The 17,931-nt window shown below is 45.6% G+C and overlaps 7 protein-coding genes across 7 annotated transcripts; 4 read left to right on the top strand and 3 right to left on the bottom strand.

Moving 5' to 3' along the window:
• Positions 1-697: 697 nt before the first annotated feature.
• Positions 698-2,102, bottom strand: F5Y00DRAFT_267974 (cytochrome P450; the record flags this gene model as incomplete). The annotated part of the gene is made up of 3 exons (XM_048012166.1): positions 698-955; positions 1,026-1,799; positions 1,867-2,102. 3 exons carry the CDS (start codon positions 2,100-2,102, stop codon positions 730-732), a joined length of 1,236 nt encoding a protein of 411 aa, XP_047859737.1. The 3' UTR covers positions 698-729.
• An 832-nt stretch (positions 2,103-2,934) lies between these two features.
• F5Y00DRAFT_250189 (uncharacterized protein) lies at positions 2,935-3,785 on the top strand. The gene is made up of 3 exons (XM_048009701.1): positions 2,935-3,233; positions 3,296-3,352; positions 3,424-3,785. Exons 1-3 carry the CDS (start codon positions 3,032-3,034, stop codon positions 3,615-3,617), a joined length of 453 nt encoding a protein of 150 aa, XP_047859736.1. The 5' UTR covers positions 2,935-3,031; the 3' UTR covers positions 3,618-3,785.
• A 1,146-nt stretch (positions 3,786-4,931) lies between these two features.
• Positions 4,932-6,271, top strand: F5Y00DRAFT_250188 (putative short-chain dehydrogenase). Its single transcript, XM_048009700.1, has 2 exons — positions 4,932-5,436; positions 5,524-6,271. Exons 1-2 carry the CDS (start codon positions 4,976-4,978, stop codon positions 6,104-6,106), a joined length of 1,044 nt encoding a protein of 347 aa, XP_047859735.1. The 5' UTR covers positions 4,932-4,975; the 3' UTR covers positions 6,107-6,271.
• Positions 6,272-6,593: 322 nt separating this feature from the next.
• Positions 6,594-9,210, top strand: F5Y00DRAFT_267210 (HET-domain-containing protein; the record flags this gene model as incomplete). The annotated part of the gene is made up of 4 exons (XM_048012050.1): positions 6,594-7,035; positions 7,100-8,241; positions 8,466-9,005; positions 9,160-9,210. 4 exons carry the CDS (start codon positions 6,594-6,596, stop codon positions 9,208-9,210), a joined length of 2,175 nt encoding a protein of 724 aa, XP_047859734.1.
• A 149-nt stretch (positions 9,211-9,359) lies between these two features.
• F5Y00DRAFT_267209 (uncharacterized protein) lies at positions 9,360-9,970 on the bottom strand (the record flags this gene model as incomplete). Its single annotated transcript, XM_048012049.1, has 2 exons — positions 9,360-9,774; positions 9,825-9,970. 2 exons carry the CDS (start codon positions 9,968-9,970, stop codon positions 9,360-9,362), a joined length of 561 nt encoding a protein of 186 aa, XP_047859733.1.
• Positions 9,971-10,746: 776 nt separating this feature from the next.
• On the top strand, positions 10,747-11,708 carry F5Y00DRAFT_267208 (uncharacterized protein; the record flags this gene model as incomplete). Its single annotated transcript, XM_048012048.1, has 2 exons — positions 10,747-10,879; positions 10,948-11,708. 2 exons carry the CDS (start codon positions 10,747-10,749, stop codon positions 11,706-11,708), a joined length of 894 nt encoding a protein of 297 aa, XP_047859732.1.
• A 143-nt stretch (positions 11,709-11,851) lies between these two features.
• F5Y00DRAFT_267967 (PFL-like glycyl radical enzyme) lies at positions 11,852-15,749 on the bottom strand. The gene is made up of 3 exons (XM_048012165.1): positions 13,007-15,749; positions 12,341-12,873; positions 11,852-12,279 (listed from the first exon to the last, which is right to left on the bottom strand). The coding sequence occupies exons 1-3, from the start codon at positions 15,669-15,671 to the stop codon at positions 11,914-11,916; spliced, it is 3,564 nt and encodes a 1,187-aa protein (XP_047859731.1). The 5' UTR covers positions 15,672-15,749; the 3' UTR covers positions 11,852-11,913.
• Positions 15,750-17,931: the final 2,182 nt, after the last annotated feature.

The following is a 17,931-nucleotide window of genomic DNA, read 5'->3' as shown; positions in this document are numbered from 1 at the left end:
TATATTTATTAAATTTTTTAATTAATTTTTTTAAATTATTAAATTTAAATTTAAATATATTATATTAAATTTATAAATAATATTTTATTTTATTACTATTTTTTAATTTTTTATATATATTTTATTTTAAATAAAATTTTTTTTTATTATATTTATAATTAATATATTATTATATTTAAATTTTAACGTTTTTAAAATTTAAATTTTTTAATTTTTTAATTTAATTTATTATTTCTCCGTTTTAATCGTAAAGGTTTTATTAAAATATAAACCATTTTATTTAATATAATATAAAATATTATTAATAAAATTTATTTAAAATTATTTTATTAATTAAAAATAAATTAAAAAAATTCGATATTTTTTAAAATTTTATTAATTTTTTATTTAAAATATTTAATTTAATTTAATTAATTTTTATTTTAAAAATTAAAATAATCTTATTTTTAAACTTATAAAGTTATAAAATTTTTATTAAATTTTTATTAAATTTTAATTTAAAATTATTTAATTTTTATTATATTTAAAATAAATTATAAATAATTTTATAAATTTATAAACATATTGTATTAAAATGCTTAATATTATATAATAATAATAATTAACGTATTAAATATTATTATAAAATTTAATAAAATAAATACGTGAATTTATTATTTTAAGATTTTTTTAAATAGCTAATCGCTAATATCAGGTTCCTTTTATAGTCATGAGTACTGCATCCAGGCCTCACCCGGGAAATATAAGAAGAACATCAACATATAAGCGTAGAACCTCGGCATAAACAGAGGATAAAAGCGGAAGTTTCCACAAGTCTTTATGGTTGATATTTTGGATTGAAAAAGATTGCCCGAAGTTATCTTCTAATTCTGAACGAACGCGGCGAAGAAGCGTTGGGTCTTGGAATATATGAAATGCTACAAGCATGGTAGCCGAGATAACGTTCGAATTCGATCTAGATGCGCGTCGTTTGTCAGCGTCGCCCGCGAAATTCCATCCATTATAGGTAAGTTAAGGTAGCATACCCCCAAATCAAGCCCATGTCATGGGCCGCAAAACATTCATCGTCAATGAAGCCTCGATCACCGTTCTTCAGTAATTCTTGCTGTAAATGTCTTATAATTTTTGAACCCCAAAATGGGTCTCCATCTCCATCTGGAAAAATACTGGACTCGGTAAACCACTGCCGAGCATAGGAATACCACATGCGAATCTGGTTGGAGAGAATCTTTCGCACTTTATAAGGTCGGGGCATTATAAATGATGGAACCTGCCTGAACATCCACGGCAAGGCCTCGTCCAGCGTCCATGCATTATCGATGATGTCTGGATTCAGCTGCAGAAGCGAGGCACCAAATATGGTTTGTGTCACTGAGGCACTGACGGCCCTACCAAAGAATTTGAAGAGGTCGTTGACGTATATATATTCGCCAGAAATGTTAAGGTCGTCAATATGTGATACTAAAGTATCTACAAATCGTCGAGACGCCAATGTCAGGGAATGGCCGGTCCAGGCTTGATTGAAAGCCTTGTGGAGCATATAGTCAACGCGCTTTTCGCATGGCACATTGCTTCCGGGAAACGGTTTCACAGAAGGTCCAGAGTCATCAGCGATGTACTCTGAGATGCCCCTCTGAGGCATGCCGAATAAGAACCGTTCGCCGAAAACATATAGAGACATTGGACTCGAAAGATAGGGGTGTCTCATGATTTTGCAAATAGTCTCACGGTCTTGGAAGACATATAACTTGAACCCTAAGAGGGATATTCTTGTTGCCGTCAATGATCCTTTGTAAGAACTACGATGTATTATCAGCCACAGTTTCGATCATATCTCCAAGAGGAGAGTATGAACATTATACTTACGTGGCATTAGCCAGGAAACTTCCAGTATTCCACGCAAAAGCAAGCGTGTTTCCCAGGTATGGGAAGAGCGCGGGATACGAAGGGGGGATTTGCCGCTTCCTAGTATTATCTTTGCGCATTTGGCGATAGTTGTAAATAGCCCAGGCATAACGAATTCCTAGCAGCACAATAATAAAAGCTGGATATATAACGAATGGGGGTCCGTCAAGGACGCTTTCGAAAATAGAAGTTTGCATAATGCCAGAAGGTAACGAAGACGCCTGGTATTTGGATAGGTATAGTATTTGCAATTCGGAATGATAATTTCCATCGGTTTTTAAACTAGGTACTTTTATCAAACCAACTAATTCCTGGAGGCTCAATAGGGGGGAGTTGGAAATCACGAGTGTTACACACCAAGCTTCAGGATTACAGGATTGCTAATTAATGGATATCACACCGCTAGGAATGAAGTTTTGACTGCTTTACCCCTTGAGGTTAATATAACGGAAGTATTTGGTAGGTACCTACCCAAGTACCTAATGAAAGAAGACTTCGGCCCAGAGGATTACACGGCCTAAACTGCGGCCTAGAAATACCTATATAATCCTTTTCGTGTTACCAACACGACCGGAGGCGGCACATTGGGTGCGGTTGTCTTATGGTATGATCCCGGGCAAGAGTCGTAGTAAACGCTAACTCGCTAGAATATATGTTAGGTATATCTTGCATAAATTGAACTAATAACATGTCACGCAAGTTACACCTCGTGATACCTAATATATGATATCCAACCATTCCCATTGGCTCTCCCAAGCGGGCTCGCGTACCGCGCACTTTTCCTCCCAGGATCTATCTATTCTATTTTTGCGACTGTTGGTGCCACCCCAAACCCGAGGTCGTGCTAGCCTTACTACCTTTTTAAGGAATAAGGCTTGAGCAAATGATGTTGGTTGTGGAGTGCGTAGGAGAGAGGTATCAGCTCTTATAATTAAATATGTTCTATACTAGCTTCGTTGCTCTCCCTATTCTTCTTGATAGGAATCTTCAAATTGAATCTTCCCGCGCTTGCCCTCTGATATTGTCTAGTGAATCCCGCGGAACTACGCTTATAATCATTTTACTGTTTAGTCAATTTCCACTCTTACTATATGCGATCGGCCCGTGTAGGCCTCCTTAAGTAACAATGACTTCAATTCCCCCTGGAATCGACCTTTGTTCTATCCCCATGTCTCCATTGCCGGACGGTCAGACGGAACCTAATTTCGTGAATCCATCATCCCTACAGAAGACGACGATCGCGGTTTTCATTGTATTGCTCATGCTAACGTATACCTTCGTGTTGGCACGGACGTGGGCTAACCGACAGAAGTTACAATTGTCAGACTGCAAGTCTCCCCCTTTCCTACATTCCGGGGAGAATATTTGTTAACAAATATTATCTCGTTAGACTTTACTCTAGCCGCCCTTCTCCTGCATAGCTCCAATATAGGGATTATTATATCTTGTGAGTGAGGTTTCATCTTACCTTTAGAGTTGACATGCTTTGCTAATATTTGGGCACTATGTGATTATTAGTGAGCAAATACAACCGCCACCAATGGGACATACCGCTCTGCTGGTATTACAGGCCAGACTACTTGAAGAAATTATATACTCAACAAATCACATTTGGCATGACTCTTGTATTCTCTAAAGCTGCTATCCTCTTGCTTTACCTACAAATATTCGGGGTTAAGAGCTATATGCGTGTTGCTGTTTTATCGGCTTGACTGTCAACACCCTCTTATACTTGAGCTTCATTCCAATGGCTAGCTACTTCAGTGCCCCACATGCCGGCCAGCCTTGGGTTTCGATAGTGGACACTGCTAATTCGCAGGCTCTATTACCCTGGGGTATTGTTATAGGCGTAGGTTCCGTTATTTTAGATGTATACATCCTACTACTACGCCTACCTATAATTTACTACTTGGCCGTTTTGCAACTCAGAGAGTGCTTTGTAGAAAATATCTGAGGTGATATTGATAGGACGACCAGACCGAAAAGCTGAAGGAATTCCTCCAAGATATCTAAGAGCTCTTTATTACAGTAGTATATGTACAACATTTTGAGATCCCCCTTGCCTCCGACTAGGATGCAGTAATACCTAGGTACCTATCTTTGAATTTCTAGATAGAAAAGCTTAAGAGCCATAGCTACCTAAACTTCCCACAACACCGATAGGTATTGCTAGGAGATAGATAGCCTGCAAGGAGGCACTCAGACTACAATGATAGTGCAGAGTTGGGGTGGGAAAATCGATATCCATTCAGAATATGTGCAACGAACAGCACTCTATATGAAGCAAGGGTTGTCTTCGCTTACTGCTTTTATCCTTTCAGATATTTTGGAGCGCACGGTTTCTCCCAATCCTTCCTCCCCTATAACAGACATAATATATATTTGAAAGTGTAGTTGGTAACGGGATAGGAATGTCTTTCGACGAATGGTGAGGCCCTTTGATCAAATTATGTATTTCCAAATCAGACCAGCCTAGGCGTGTTTTTACACTCATTAACAAGTCGAACTGCTGAAGATTGATCTGATATTACAGCCAACCGCGAGTGGAAATTTTAGGGTTATTGGCCCATATGCGAACAAATATAACTGTATAAACCCTTAGCAAGCATCGTACCCAAGATGTTGTCACAAGGCAAGTTTCTAAGATAGGAAGACAACCCCATTGGTCTCCAGCGAGTTCTAAACTTTAGGTACACAAAGTCACAGAAGCCAGTGTTTATAGGTGCTAATGGTATTGCTTATCTGTAGTAGTGGTGTAGGCAGCAGCTATATGCTTACATTCTACGCCCTTACATCAAGTGTTGGTACGTGACTCTAATAGGGGAGACTGTTCATTGGTCGCACAAGGACAATACGCAAGGTAAATGCAACGTATACGTAAGTATCTAAGATATGAAGGAAAGAAAAGGATTCAAGTACCTGAGTACCAGTATATATGCACGTGCATGTTGTTATTTTAAGGCTTTGTATTCCGTATATGTACGCCCGCCCTCAGCAACCCTCCGCACTCTTTATCACACAAGCATTAGAGACGGTTAAACTTCTTAATAAAATAGCAACCCGTAGAGAAATGGCGACCTGTAGAGGCACCATCCTTCTCACAGGTGCTAACGGTGGACTTGGATGTGGAATTGTCTCTAAAATCATCACAACCCCTGAACTTGCTCAATATCACGGTGTCTATGTTGTTCGCGATGCCTCATCGGCCTCTTCGCTCAGATCTACCTTAGAAAACAGGAATTTACCTCACTCCTACGAGATCTTGTCACTAGAACTATCGCTACTGGCGAATGTGCGGGAATTTGTTCGGACTCTCCATGCCCGTATAGCAATACGTGATATTCCGCCAATACGTGCACTTATTCTCAATGCAGGTTATCACGACTTGGGGCAGCAATCTGTTACTAACGAAGGATTTGATACGAGTTTCGCATCCAACTATCTGGGACACTGGCTGCTGACCATGCTGCTATTGAAGGACCTTGACTCTGAGAATGGCCGTATCGTCGTACTTGGTAGTAGCTCGTACGAGTAAGTGCTCAGTCTATCATTTTCTAAGTTGAAGCTTGAGACATTGAAATCATATCGTGACTAGTACTAAAATTTCATATTGTTTAGTGTCAACCATCCCTCGCATAAAATCGATGCAATCTATGAGGATGAAAAATGGAAAACCTTCTTCCGCAATGATACAATTGATACCATCGCCAATAGTACCTGGAGTAGCAACAATGATGAGGACCTCCATCGAAGAGCCGGGACGCGTCGATATGGAGTTGCCAAAATGTGCAATGTCATGATGGTAGGCGAGCTTCAGCGACGTCTTGATGCCGATCCGGCTCTTAAAAACCTCTCCATTGTTGGGATTGATCCCGGAGCTATGGGTACCGGTCTTCTTCGCCGTGGTAACTGGTTCACCCGCGTACTTCTCTGGCCAGTCATACTACCCCTCCTCGCACCATTGTTAACATGGCTTGAGCCTAACGGCCACGTCCGGACGATCAACAAATCCAGCAAGGACGTGATAAGGGCTGCCTTTGAAATTAACCCCGAGCTAAGAGGTAAATATCTCAACGGCTCGGAGGTGCAGGAGGTTGTACCGGAGGCTGCGGATGTCAAAAAGAGGGCAATGGTTTGGAGGGATAGCGTGAAATATTCGCAGTTAACTAAACAGGATACGGCACTTATTGATTGGGCTTAAACAAACTCTGGCTTCAAAACCTGAATATCCATTTGATACGTCTCTTATCATATAATAATTTTGGTTGCCGGTTACTTACACCTATTCTGCGGGGTAATCTGTATGGAAGGACTGTCAAGGTAATCTGTAAATAGCATCACTCTTTATGCTTGTACTGATCCGCGGGGGAAAGTGGATTTTTGCCTACCCCCCATCGAGACCTAATTCTGACTGTGCTTATATCAACTATCAACTTAAGCAATGATGGGCTGACCGAGCGATCATGAAACATGGTTCACACCTTGTCTTGGCTTGGGTCAATGTAACAGTTCAGCATATCCGAGACTGGCTTCGCCAGTTATAAAACGTTGGATTTCCTTCGAGTTCTCCATGCTTTTCGTTATTCGGATCCAAACATTGGCGTGGAATATTAAATATTTTACTTTTTACTTAGGTTTAATGAAGAGTGTTGAAGCGAATGAAGAGGGCGGTTTTCAGTAAAGGGAAAATGGCACGATGTGAAACTTGCGCCGCCTTAACCGTAGAGGAACTAAGAAGCCATATGACCTTTTTCCACCCTAACTTACGATCACTCCGGGACTCTGCAATAGCGGGTTGCGATCTGTGCCTGCTATGTTGGATTTCCATCCAGCGGAAACACACAACCGACGAAATCAATTCCGTACTAGACGGTAGATTCCCTGCCAACTATGAGCACGCGGGGCAGCCACTGGGTGACGAGAGGGTCTGGTTGACGGGGATGTTCTCGGATATGTTCCGCAACCCGAAACAGAGGACAGCAGCTGGCACCGCCAACATTACCGGTGTGGACCATACTCGTAATCAAAATGGCAGTAAGGTATGGGTGGATTGCGGGAACGGAGAGAATGCGGAGGAAGGCTTCGGAAAGGAAATTCTACATAGCGAGCTCTACGTATTTGCGGATCCAGGTATATATGTTGAGTTCATTCGTATCTTGTTTTTACTAAGAGTACTCTTTACTAATAAATATAGATACACCTGCTGCAACTCGCTTCGATGAACGCCTTTATACGGCGTTCAGAAATAAAGCTGGGGAAATCGGCTTCGCCCGTGCACTCCTCGATGGATGTCAGAAGAGACACCCAGAGTGCAGAGCCACAGATGATAATGTACCGCCGAACATGCCCACACGCGTTCTAGACATCGGTGTCTCACCCGGATGGACAAGGCTAGTGCAAACACAGCAGTTGGGGATACGCGAGCCGTATCTAGCTCTATCTTACTGCTGGGGACAAGGTGTCCGGCACACCACAGAATTGAACGATGGAAACTTCACATCCTTCCTAGAACTTATCGATGAAGATAATTTAACAACGACACACCAGGAGTGTATCGCTATTGCTCGCCACTTGGGTATCCGCTATGTCTGGATCGATTCTCTTTGTATTATCCAGGGGAATCTTGAGGACTGGCTTTACGAGTCTGAAAGAATGGCCGAGGTATACGGTAATGCGGTGTTGACAGTCATTGCCGGACGGGCCGCAGATAGTCGTACTGGCTTCAGGGTAAACAACATAGAGCAAGTAGTGCCGCCCTGTCCAATACCATTCGGTAAAGATTTGGGCAACGTCTATTTATGGCTACTTCGAAGCAAGGCAGAGGGGCCTGTTAGCACCCGGGGATGGTGCTTTCAGGAAAAAGTACTGAGCAGAAGGGCACTCATCTACGCAATGGAGCAAATATACTTCTCGTGCCAACGGTCGCAGCTTTGGGAAGATGGCACCCTGAACATGCAAGATTCGTCACAGCTACGAATTGGGTCATTTCCAAACCCCGCGGAAGATGCTAATATGAAGTTTGATATAAGCGAACAGGAACAGTTACGTACCCGGATGCTACACTTGTGGTACAAGGAAATCCTTCCAGATTACACGCTCCGCCAATTGACAAATCCGGATGACATATTCGCTGCCTGTAGCAGTATTGTCCAGCTAACACGGAGAAGTATCAGGTCTCGCTATCTGGCTGGTATATGGGAGGCAGATATGGCCCGCGGCCTACTGTGGTGCACTTCCTATTCGGTCAAATGGATCCTTAGGAAGTTTTCCTGGCCTAAACCCAAAAGACCCGTTAACAGAAATGGCGAGACGGTATCTAGAGCACCTTCATGGTCGGTAAGTCACTCATCTCAAGTTTTTAGGTAGGCTTGTTATCTCTACCTACCCCCTCCTATTCCTATTTGGTAGGGGAAAAGGGGGGAGTAAGGAATCAAAGTAAACAAGGTTCTCTCAACCAAAAATATACAGTCCAAATGCTAGCCCTTTCTTTTATAACATGTTGTTGCTCTATAACTGTACATCTACCTAGTTAAACCACAAGCTTACCCTAGTTCTGCCAGTGGGCATCCGTCCAAGGCCAAATCTACACTCGCCCAGAATTTCTGCGACGAGACGAGTTCTTCCAGAATCCCGCCAATATCCTTATACGGCCTTTATCTTCATTACCACAGGATTCTACTCCAAGATGGACCCTCCTTGAAAATCCCAACTGCGACGCCAACATACTCTACATGCCTACCTGCGAACTCGCATTTTTTGGCCGCCCTAAGCGTGTCCATTGCACAATCCCCTCGCAGTCCGAACTCTCTACCTTTCCAAATAACGGCTGGCCACATCGCCGCCGTGATCTCGCCAAACAGGGGTTCGTGGCGCTCCTAAAACCTTCCAATACGGAATACGCCGCGCTGGACGAGCTTGGGTTGCCTTCTACCGAAGGCTTCGCTATTACCTGTTTTGATATAGCTGAGGACCGTGCAGGGGTTCAGGACTGCTGGTTTCTACCGATCATTAAGAGCGAACGCGACGGTTTACTACTTCGTAAGGATGTGTCAGATGGGAAGTTCCGGCGTCTCGGCCTTGTGGTGCTAGTGAAGGAACAGGTTCGTCTTTCTTATCCTTATTTTCCCTCTTATACCCCTATACATGCGTGTATTCGAATACGAGTAGGCTCATATGCAAACCGATTTCTTTTCGTCTGCCTCCCGGTTCCTGGTTCTTACTTCAAATACGTAATAGCTAACACGTGCCTATAAGTTTCTACCGTGGCTAATATCTGGACCAGAGGAGGAGGTTCATCTTGTCTAATCGAATACTACCCCGCTAGCCTTCTCACGGAGCCTCAAACTTCAAGAACCAGAGGTCGCTACGTCCCATTAATATTAAGGGGATGGTTAATGGCATGATATTAATTGAAATAAATGCAAGCATACAATGTTTTATCGCCTATATTCTGGTTACAGTCCACTGCCTGCCTGGCCCGTCCTTGAATCCCAGTATCCTATGCCGGCCTTGTGCACCCCCCATCTCGTACAATCGCACCAGACGTCATCGCCGGTGACACGCCCACCAATTTCAAAAGGGGACATTGAGTCATCCGCAACAATAGGGAAGAGAGAATCGAGTAGTGTTTCGACAGCTACGTTAAAAAAGCCCCGCCATGGAGCCCTCTCGATATCCCCGTTGATCGTATCGTAGTCATGTTTACTGACATCTCTAGGGACAGCAACGAGAAAAGGAATTCTAGTTCTATATTTTCTCTTACAGGACGAAGGAGAGGGCGAGTTTAAGATAGAGCCCATTGATGCTGGCGTAATATACAGGCATAAACTATGGTTCGAACCTGGAAGTAGAGGAGATGACGAGAATGCTCTGAACAAAATCAGCCTAGATGAAAAAAAGGACAATAGGGGGTCACCCACCGTGATATAGACTCAATACTCCCATCCGCTTCTCCGGTATCTTCTACCCATCGAAATTTCATTTTTCGGATATAATCATCCAGTCCGGCGTATCCGCGATAGGGGTTAATAGAATCGTTGATAATCTCCGTAAATGTTACCTCCATATTGAATAGAAAATTCTGGACAGTACACTCTCCAGGACCTCTTCGGACGCTATTATGGCGAGTCGGGATGAAAAAGAGGCAAACCCCACAAACAACTTTCAGATTATAAAAGGCAACGTGAGAATTCTGACTCCCACTAAGTAAGTACGTCTTGTTTCACGAGACTCATGCCAATCAAACACCGATTAGGCAGGCACGACTCTACATAGCGCAGTTCAAGACACATGAGGCAGCCTGGATAGCAAAAAAATAAGACGAAAAGTCGATTCATTACCTAATGTTTCTCGAAGCTTTGGACGACCACACGTATCTGTATGAGTTAATTACCACCTACGGAAGGTGCTTCCAAGGTGCTTCCTTCTTTCCCCAGATGTTATTTCATCTGTTGTTAAAATGTCAATGAATCATAGCCGAGTTGTAGATGCTTCCTCCCTAACAACCTTAACATAGCCCATGACCTCAAAACAGCTCAGAGGAAGGAGCATAATGAATAAGAACCTGAGATGTAGGGTTTAGTGAAGGAACTCACGTTCGAGTATTTAAATCCCTCTGCTACGCCATGTCCCCCTTCCGAAGGCATGCAAAGAGGATTGTCTTCGCCTTGAGAAGCATTCATTCCCGTGATAAAGAATCCCAACCTATTAGAAGACGGTATTCGGGTAACAATTCAGAAACCTTAGCAAGAGGCCGCACGCGGCACAGAAAGTCGAGTTCGTGGTAGGTATTAAAGACAAATTCGACCCGGCCCGGCCCATCACCTAGTCTCAGACCTCAAAATGGCTGAGAAGAACAGCCTCGACTATTATGACAGGCTATTTGAAGAGGAATATAATTCCGAGGAAAGTATCTGGGAGACAGAAGCGGACGATGGATCAACCTTGAAATACGAGTTCGATGATTATGAGTCCGGTAAGTGTCTCTACTTTAACTAACGCATCCTCTTCGCAGTAGTATAATAATACTGATAATAATCTTAGAAGGACTGATACTTCGCAATCGGTACGAAACCATGGCGTATGCGACAAATTTAACTCCATACTTCGAACACGGAAGCAAGGAGTTATCCGAGTTATCCGAGTTATCCAACAGAGACAATTTCAAAGCCCTCCTGCCGGATGCGGTCATGACAGAATTGCAGAATTGGCTCGGCGAAGTAGAATCACGCATGATCTGGATCCAAGGCCTACCAACCCACTCGTACGGCTCCGACCTCTCGCTAGCAGCACTGCATATCGTCTCGTTGCTTGAAGACGAGGATATCCCTTGCATATCCTTCTTCGTTAAGCCAAGAGACCACTTCGCACCATCAGTCCCGCAACACCAAGCCGCCTTAATAGCCCTCCTGTACTCCATCGTTGCGCAACTTGTTTATCTCCTACCGGTCGAGTTCGAGGACGTAGACGAGCTCGACGAAGCGAAATTCCAGAAGCTGGATGGAAGCTTCGGAAGCGTGCCGCTCGCTCTGCAGATGATACAGGCTTTGCTGAGACACGCGCCGCCGGCTTTAGTCTGGGTCTTGGACGGATTCCATCTAGCAGAAAATCAAGATACGATTCCCCATCTGGAGGCGCTGGTTGATATTCTTCTCGCCCAGGAGTCAGTGCGGATTTCTCAGGTTTGTTTCACTACCGATAGTATCAGCGCCGTTTTGAACAGTAAAATGAAGCAAGTATGTGCGTCGGAAACGGGTGGTTCTGATATCAACGGATTGAGCATTCCTTCAAGTAGGTTCTATTAGAGAACTATTTACTTGTAAATACCAAGTTAGTTTATTCCTGGCTCTCTTATACCTATATGAGAATGTCATCACTTGCGATATAGCGGCCTTGTTATTAATCAAGTTATGCTACTTTCATTTATATCTCTCTGAGACCGGTATATCACGCATGGGGTTTTGGACTCACTTGAGAGCAGGACCATCTACCTGACATAAGAATAACGAACTACTCGTGTCGTTCCTGTACCTCGAAATACTGCCTCCGTTGTTGGTGCTCTTGGTATTCCGGGAACATAGTAGCATAAAATTCCGTCCATCCACCCATCCGAACACGAAGGAGGTTATACTTCTCCGAATCTTCCGAAGCTCTCTGGTACGTCTCGAGATCGGCACAAGTCAGAGTGAGCATGTTCCCTCCAACCTTACCTTGCGCGAAATCTGCCAGGAACTGCTGCAGCTGGTCTAGAGGGAAGTCCTCCGGAATGTTCATATCCACCGGTGCCGCGTTCGATAACCCGATCTGCATGGCCTCGCCTGTGTAGCTCTCCATCGCGCGGTATATGTTTCGATGCACCGGCGCCGCGGGAAGGTCCTATTCCACGTTAGCAAGTTAGTAATTACATACTTCATCTGGCATCAACGCGGATTCTTACCTGCGCGGCCGGGACGGGCGACATGTCCGACGCGATGGGCATGCCCTTCCGGCGACCATCCGCCGACGCGCCGCAGGCGATGCCGTCGCCAATATAACCCTCGAAGGTTCCAACGCCGGGCGTCACCACAAATTCGAAACCCGGGCCGTATTTCTCGTAGATCCCGTCCAGCGCGCCCCGGAGGGTCGGCGCCACCGTTGGCTCGCGTATGGTATCCACGCACAAGCGTACCAAATTGTCGACAAGCCACGTCCCTAACCCCCGAAGCTCCTCATCCCCGTCTCCGCTCGCCCACTTGGGCAAGTCCAGCGCCGCCCCTCGCAACTCCTGATACCGCACAGCCATCTCGGCAGCGTTGGCGGGGCCCAGGCTGGTGTCCTGGTATGGCTCGATCATGTCGAAGCCCCAGTCGCAGATGAGGCATCTCACCAGTTCCGGAAGCGTGGCGCGCGCGGACGCCGAGTCGAAGCACAGCTTCTTGATAGCGTATAGGGAGTCGATCGTGTTGGCTACGCCTATGCACAGCGGGGCAACTATTTATGAACGTGTGAGGTCAGGTTGGTGCTTGGATAGGTGTAATAATGTATGGTTATATGATCACACCCATAAGAAAGAAAGAAAGAAAGAAAGAAGAAAGGGGGAAAAGAAAAAGAGGAAGATACACACCGATATGAAATTTTGCGCCACCGGCCGTTAGGTCGCGCCCCGACTCTACGCAGCCGTCGAGAAGCGCGGACAGCATGGGCGACGGGCATATATCGGCGAGGTTGCCGTAGGCGTTGAGCAGGGTGCTGTAGTTCTGGATAACGAGCCAGGAGAGGTGACAAAGGAAGATTTCCTGGAGTTCCGAGAAGGAAGCGATTTGTGACGCAGGACGGGAGCGAAACGTCTGCTTCAGACCGCGGAGATATACCGGTCCTGCGGCGCCGTAGGTAGAGCCCTGGTTGAGGGTCTGCTCCAGCGCCAACATAGGGGCGACGTTGCCGAACGTGAATTCCGACGCTCCCGTCATCATGGGCTCGTAGCACCCGTCGGCTGCGTAGTTGCGGGACCAGGCACGGGTAACGGTCTCGCCCGACTGGAAGAGCCCTTCGCACAGCCTGTCGTCGTTGTAGAGGACAGGGTGTGCGCCACCGGCTAGGATCGACTTGGCCGCTTCGTAAAGATATTCCTCGGGTATGTCCTTGTACGCACGCAGCGAGAGGCTGGGAGCGTTGACGGGGATGCGGCGTGCCGCCTTGATGCACATGAGAGTGACGGGGTTGGCACCGCCTTCTGGAGATTCGGCATCCGTGGCCGTGTACCCGCCCACGGTGATCTGCTGTACCCACTGGTTGATGCCGCCGCCCTGGGGGAAGTTTCCGCCGAGGCCGCAGATAGACGTGGTGCCGTATGTTCTGTAGTCGTAGATAAACGCGCGGTTGACGAAGGCGTTCTCGCCGATTTTGATCCATAGGCAGTCCACTATCTCCTGGGCACGCCCGTGCGAGATGCTGCCTGCCTGGATATCTCGCTCGAGGAAGGGCCAGAGGATCTGATCGAGTCGGCCAAAGGATGTGAGCTCGCCAACAAGATGAAGGCAGCAGTGGAAAGAGAAGATCAACTGAACCGCCTCGTGGAAGCTGGTGGGTGCGTCATTCACGAGGTGTTCCAGGCAGCTGATGACTGTTTGCATGTTCTGTTTGTCGTCCGCTTCAGTGGCCCGATCATGCGCCTGACGAGCAATTTCCGCCCAGTTCGTGAGGTATTTTTGAACACCTCTGATAGAGTCTCTAGCAGAGATATAGAAAGAAGCCTTGACATCGTCCTTCTGCTTTTGGGCTTCTTCCCTCCGTTGGTCGAGATCTGCAATCATGGCTGCCAGCCCGTTATCGACCAGGGTTTGATAATTGGGCACGACGTGTCCCATAGCCGACCACTCATTAAGTTCACCCTTCAGCCATGCGGCAATGGTTTCATCCTCGTCTAGATAAGGGACGACCTCTTTTCCCCTTCCTAGCGTGAAGTCGGGGATCGCGCCGACGATCAACTCCTTGGCCGCGATGCGAGTCAGCCCGGTTTCCCGCGCGATCTTGGAGTGTGGTGAGGAAAGAAGATCGGACAGCGTTTGAAAATTAGCAAGGCCCTTGCGCTCAAGAGTCGACTGTGGAATCGTCTTCTGAGGAACCAGCTCTTTCAAGTGTGGCAAGCGTGGGAAATTCTGGCGGGTCATCCAGCCGTCTCGCCAATGAGAGAAGGTTCTCGACATGAGGCTCAAGACACGGACACTGGGACGATCACCTCCAACGAATTTCTCCTGCGTCATATGATGCATATAATCTTGCGCGTTAAAGAAAAGGTAAGGGTTAGGGCTGCGAACGTTCCAGTGTGGATCTTCATACACGTCGTCTCCAAACCTAACGCCGGTGATACCCAGCTCAGTCGCTGACGGGACATACCAGTAACTGCCGTCAACACCCTGGACGAAATCCATCAAACGATCGAGAGGCCTCTCCGGACGATCGCCGATCATGTTCTGCAGAATGTTCTCGAACCGCTGCTGGTCGTTGCAGAAGGCCACAAACATGATACCCTCTTCGCGACTAGCCTGTCCCTTGGACTTTCCGAATGGCAGAGCTTGGCGCAGCAGTTTCCTCTGGTCGAGATTTTCGTCCAGGATGTGCGCACGGTGAATATGAGCGTTGCCGGCGTGCTGGGAGATTACCTCGCCTTCCGGCCTCCGCCCAATAACGGCGTCTAAGGCGTCGCCAGATTGTGAGGAGATGTCAGGCCAGTCGAAGAGAAACTTCTGCGTGATGCCGAAAGTGGCACCGCAGTAAGGGTCAGAGCCAGGAATCAAAATGTCTTCGATCAAGCTGATGGGGTCATTAGGGTTGCTGATGTGGTCGACGTAACGGCCACCCATGATTCTACCATCAGGACGCTTGCCTACTTCGAGAGCCTGGATATCTATGACAAGTGGCTCTAAAGACGGGAGGATAGACGCTGCGAGCATCGCTGCGGTCTCTTGGTCAGGAGACTTGATATAGATCAAGACATCCCCACCGGTATTGGCGAAATTGATACCACGATCGAGGACTGCGGTAGATATGACGATGCTTCGGTCCGTCCATCGACCCCAGAGCGCCGGAGAAAAGGCGGCAATCAAGCCGCAGTCGCTCTTGTGGTTCTTTATGATATCCTCGTCTAGGTTTTTGATGATCTGAATAAGTGTTTCCTGCGTTTGGGTATCTTGCTGCTTGAGGAAGATGGTCAAGATTTGACCGAATACAGGTCGCATGAGAAGACCACGCTGAGCAGCGTGGAGTGTTGGAATGAGTTTTGTTTCCATTGTGTCCTGTGCTAATGTACGTCTATAGCCCCAACGATGTTAGAGCAACTGGCCGGGTTGCAGAATGTATATCTGGAAATCTCATGGAATATATCCATCAAACTTCGCTCCTTATATCCAAGTTTAGGAGGTACTCGGGTGGCCATAATAAAAGCTATATAGTTTCATTTTCAGTCACTTTGTAACACCAAAACAGCATCCCTTGGAGTAACGCTAAGACATGCGCCTTGACCGATGAAATTTGAAGTTCCCTGTGATGTAGCATAAGATGTGAAAAGCACGCCTTTTCGTCATCACAGGCATCGGCGAGCCGTGTTATGAACTGGCATGGTCGATAATTGGTGAATTGGGGTGTGAGTGCACACGAAGATCTCGACGGCAACCACAGGAGCTTCGTGCAGTAAGTAGGCGGTATCTCATATGTAAATGTGAGAGGTTCAACTTTTGTTTTTTCTTGTTCTCTCACTTGGCTGATCCAATAGCATAGCTCGTAGTTCCCGTCAAGCTAGATCGAATGGTAACGCACAACGCAGCGTCTTAAAAGTGGCATGTAACACCGCATAATAGACTTTAGGGCAGCGTTGATGCAGGTTAATGGATTAATTTAAGGAACCCGAGCTTCCCCGATGTCGAGTCTTCCGATCCGTGTGAAGGGGCCATGCAGTTGTGTGGAGTAGTGCATAAGTAATGTCTTGATAGTTACTAATGGATTTAACGTCCAAGGCGGTTGGTTATTCAGACCTGAGTATTGTAGATGAGTCTCCAAGTGACCTTCTGTTTCACAACATATTTTCTTCAGTTGAATATTCTCGGATCGGAATCGACGAAAAAGCGCTGGATAGTAACGATCTCTTGCATATTTACCCAGGTTGGTAAACACGCACCTGATATGCGCCGGCCTATCTATCGAGTCAACATATGCATCCGACAGTAAGCAAGTTTGACGAATAGGGTCCCGACAGACATCAGTCACGAGAAGTTCGCATCTGATCCGTATACCGTTGGCCAACCGGTGGATATTCGATTCTCTATGGGAGTTATGTAAGTTGATCAAGTGGTTTCTGTATGATATAAACGTAATATACCGGTAACCTAGCCTTCATCTTTTTCTATTTGTGAGCCTTATTATATTTGAATAAAACGTATTTGTGTCTAACGTCTCCAGAAGCTCCTAGACCAGCGAGTAAGGTCAAACTTTCCCTGTACTAATTTTGTTCAACTGATTCCTGTTTAGCCGTTGACTTATTACACAACGTTGAACGACCCCATACGGAATCAAGCATAGCTTCTAGTAATCCCCAACTCTTATTATATAACACTTATGGGCGGGGTGTCTAGACACGTAAAGCTATAATGGTCCTAATATATTATCCAGTCATATATATATTATCTTTCGAAATCGTTCATTTAGACTACGCCTTATAGACTATAGTTCAACTTAGATCAATCGCTGTGTTTACCTCCTTTCTTACCTCTCCAACCGACCACGGCTTAACCCCTTTACTTCTTGCCATAGTCCTTGTTGCTTGCACCATATTTGTTCGGTTTATTGTCGTATATACAAGAGCTCGTCTCCAGTTCCCCGGTTCACCAGGGCGGAACTTTTTGATAAGCAGCCTTGATCAAACAATGGCTAACGATGTACACGAAAAGGTAGGCTTCCATACCATTCGGAATTTCCAACTCAAGTAGCTAAATTATTCGTGTAGTGGTTACAGTAAAACCTCTAGTACGGCCAGACCTTTCAGACCGTGAGTGTTCGCCCATCTGTCCCTCGAATCGCGAAGACTGACCCTCACGAAGTGGAACGGCCCGTTCTCCTGGGTGATATATATCAGAGACCCGCGTATAATTACTAATATCACGACCTTATATTTTCCGATGTGCTCTGCATAATACGATGGATTTCGACCACTCGATAGCGATATATGTTTTGCTTATATAGACCAACCTTACTAGATGGCAGGGGAAAATCCAACTGCACATACCATATCTTAGTACACTGACCTAAATTGTAAGCTTTCTCCCTCTGGTTTAACATACCATGCGCCACCCACTTGTCGACCAGACCCACATTGGGCCACCTTGTTTCCACCAAAAGTAATTAACTTTACTTATATAAAATATCCCTAGTTTTGATGCTACGAATTTTATATTTTGTAAAAGGTTAAATGAGTGATTAAATATATAAACGGCGTTTTTTATATATTTTTCCGATTTTTATTTATTTAATAATAACGTAATAAACATGCGTTATATT

This window comes from Daldinia vernicosa (genome assembly GCF_022497035.1).
Source record: "Daldinia vernicosa strain CBS 139.73 unplaced genomic scaffold F5Y00scaffold_113, whole genome shotgun sequence".
Classification (NCBI taxonomy): Eukaryota; Fungi; Ascomycota; class Sordariomycetes; order Xylariales; family Hypoxylaceae; genus Daldinia; species Daldinia vernicosa.
The sequence above is the reverse complement of the archived record's forward strand: the minus strand, read 5'-3'. Positions and strand labels throughout refer to the sequence as shown.

Coding starts and splice junctions, on each gene's coding strand:
- F5Y00DRAFT_250189 (XM_048009701.1), top strand. CDS start 3,032: ATGACTTCAATTCCCCCTGGAATCGACCTTTGTTCTATCCCCATGTCT. Junction 3,234..3,295: donor GAAGTTACAATTGTCAGACT/GCAAGTCTCCCC, acceptor TTATCTCGTTAG/ACTTTACTCTAGCCGCCCTT. Junction 3,353..3,423: donor TATAGGGATTATTATATCTT/GTGAGTGAGGTT, acceptor TGTGATTATTAG/TGAGCAAATACAACCGCCAC.
- F5Y00DRAFT_250188 (XM_048009700.1), top strand. CDS start 4,976: ATGGCGACCTGTAGAGGCACCATCCTTCTCACAGGTGCTAACGGTGGA. Junction 5,437..5,523: donor CTTGGTAGTAGCTCGTACGA/GTAAGTGCTCAG, acceptor CATATTGTTTAG/TGTCAACCATCCCTCGCATA.
- F5Y00DRAFT_267967 (XM_048012165.1), bottom strand. CDS start 15,671: ATGGAAACAAAACTCATTCCAACACTCCACGCTGCTCAGCGTGGTCTT. Junction 12,874..13,006: donor TGGCGCAAAATTTCATATCG/GTGTGTATCTTC, acceptor GTTCATAAATAG/TTGCCCCGCTGTGCATAGGC. Junction 12,280..12,340: donor CGCCCGTCCCGGCCGCGCAG/GTAAGAATCCGC, acceptor AACGTGGAATAG/GACCTTCCCGCGGCGCCGGT.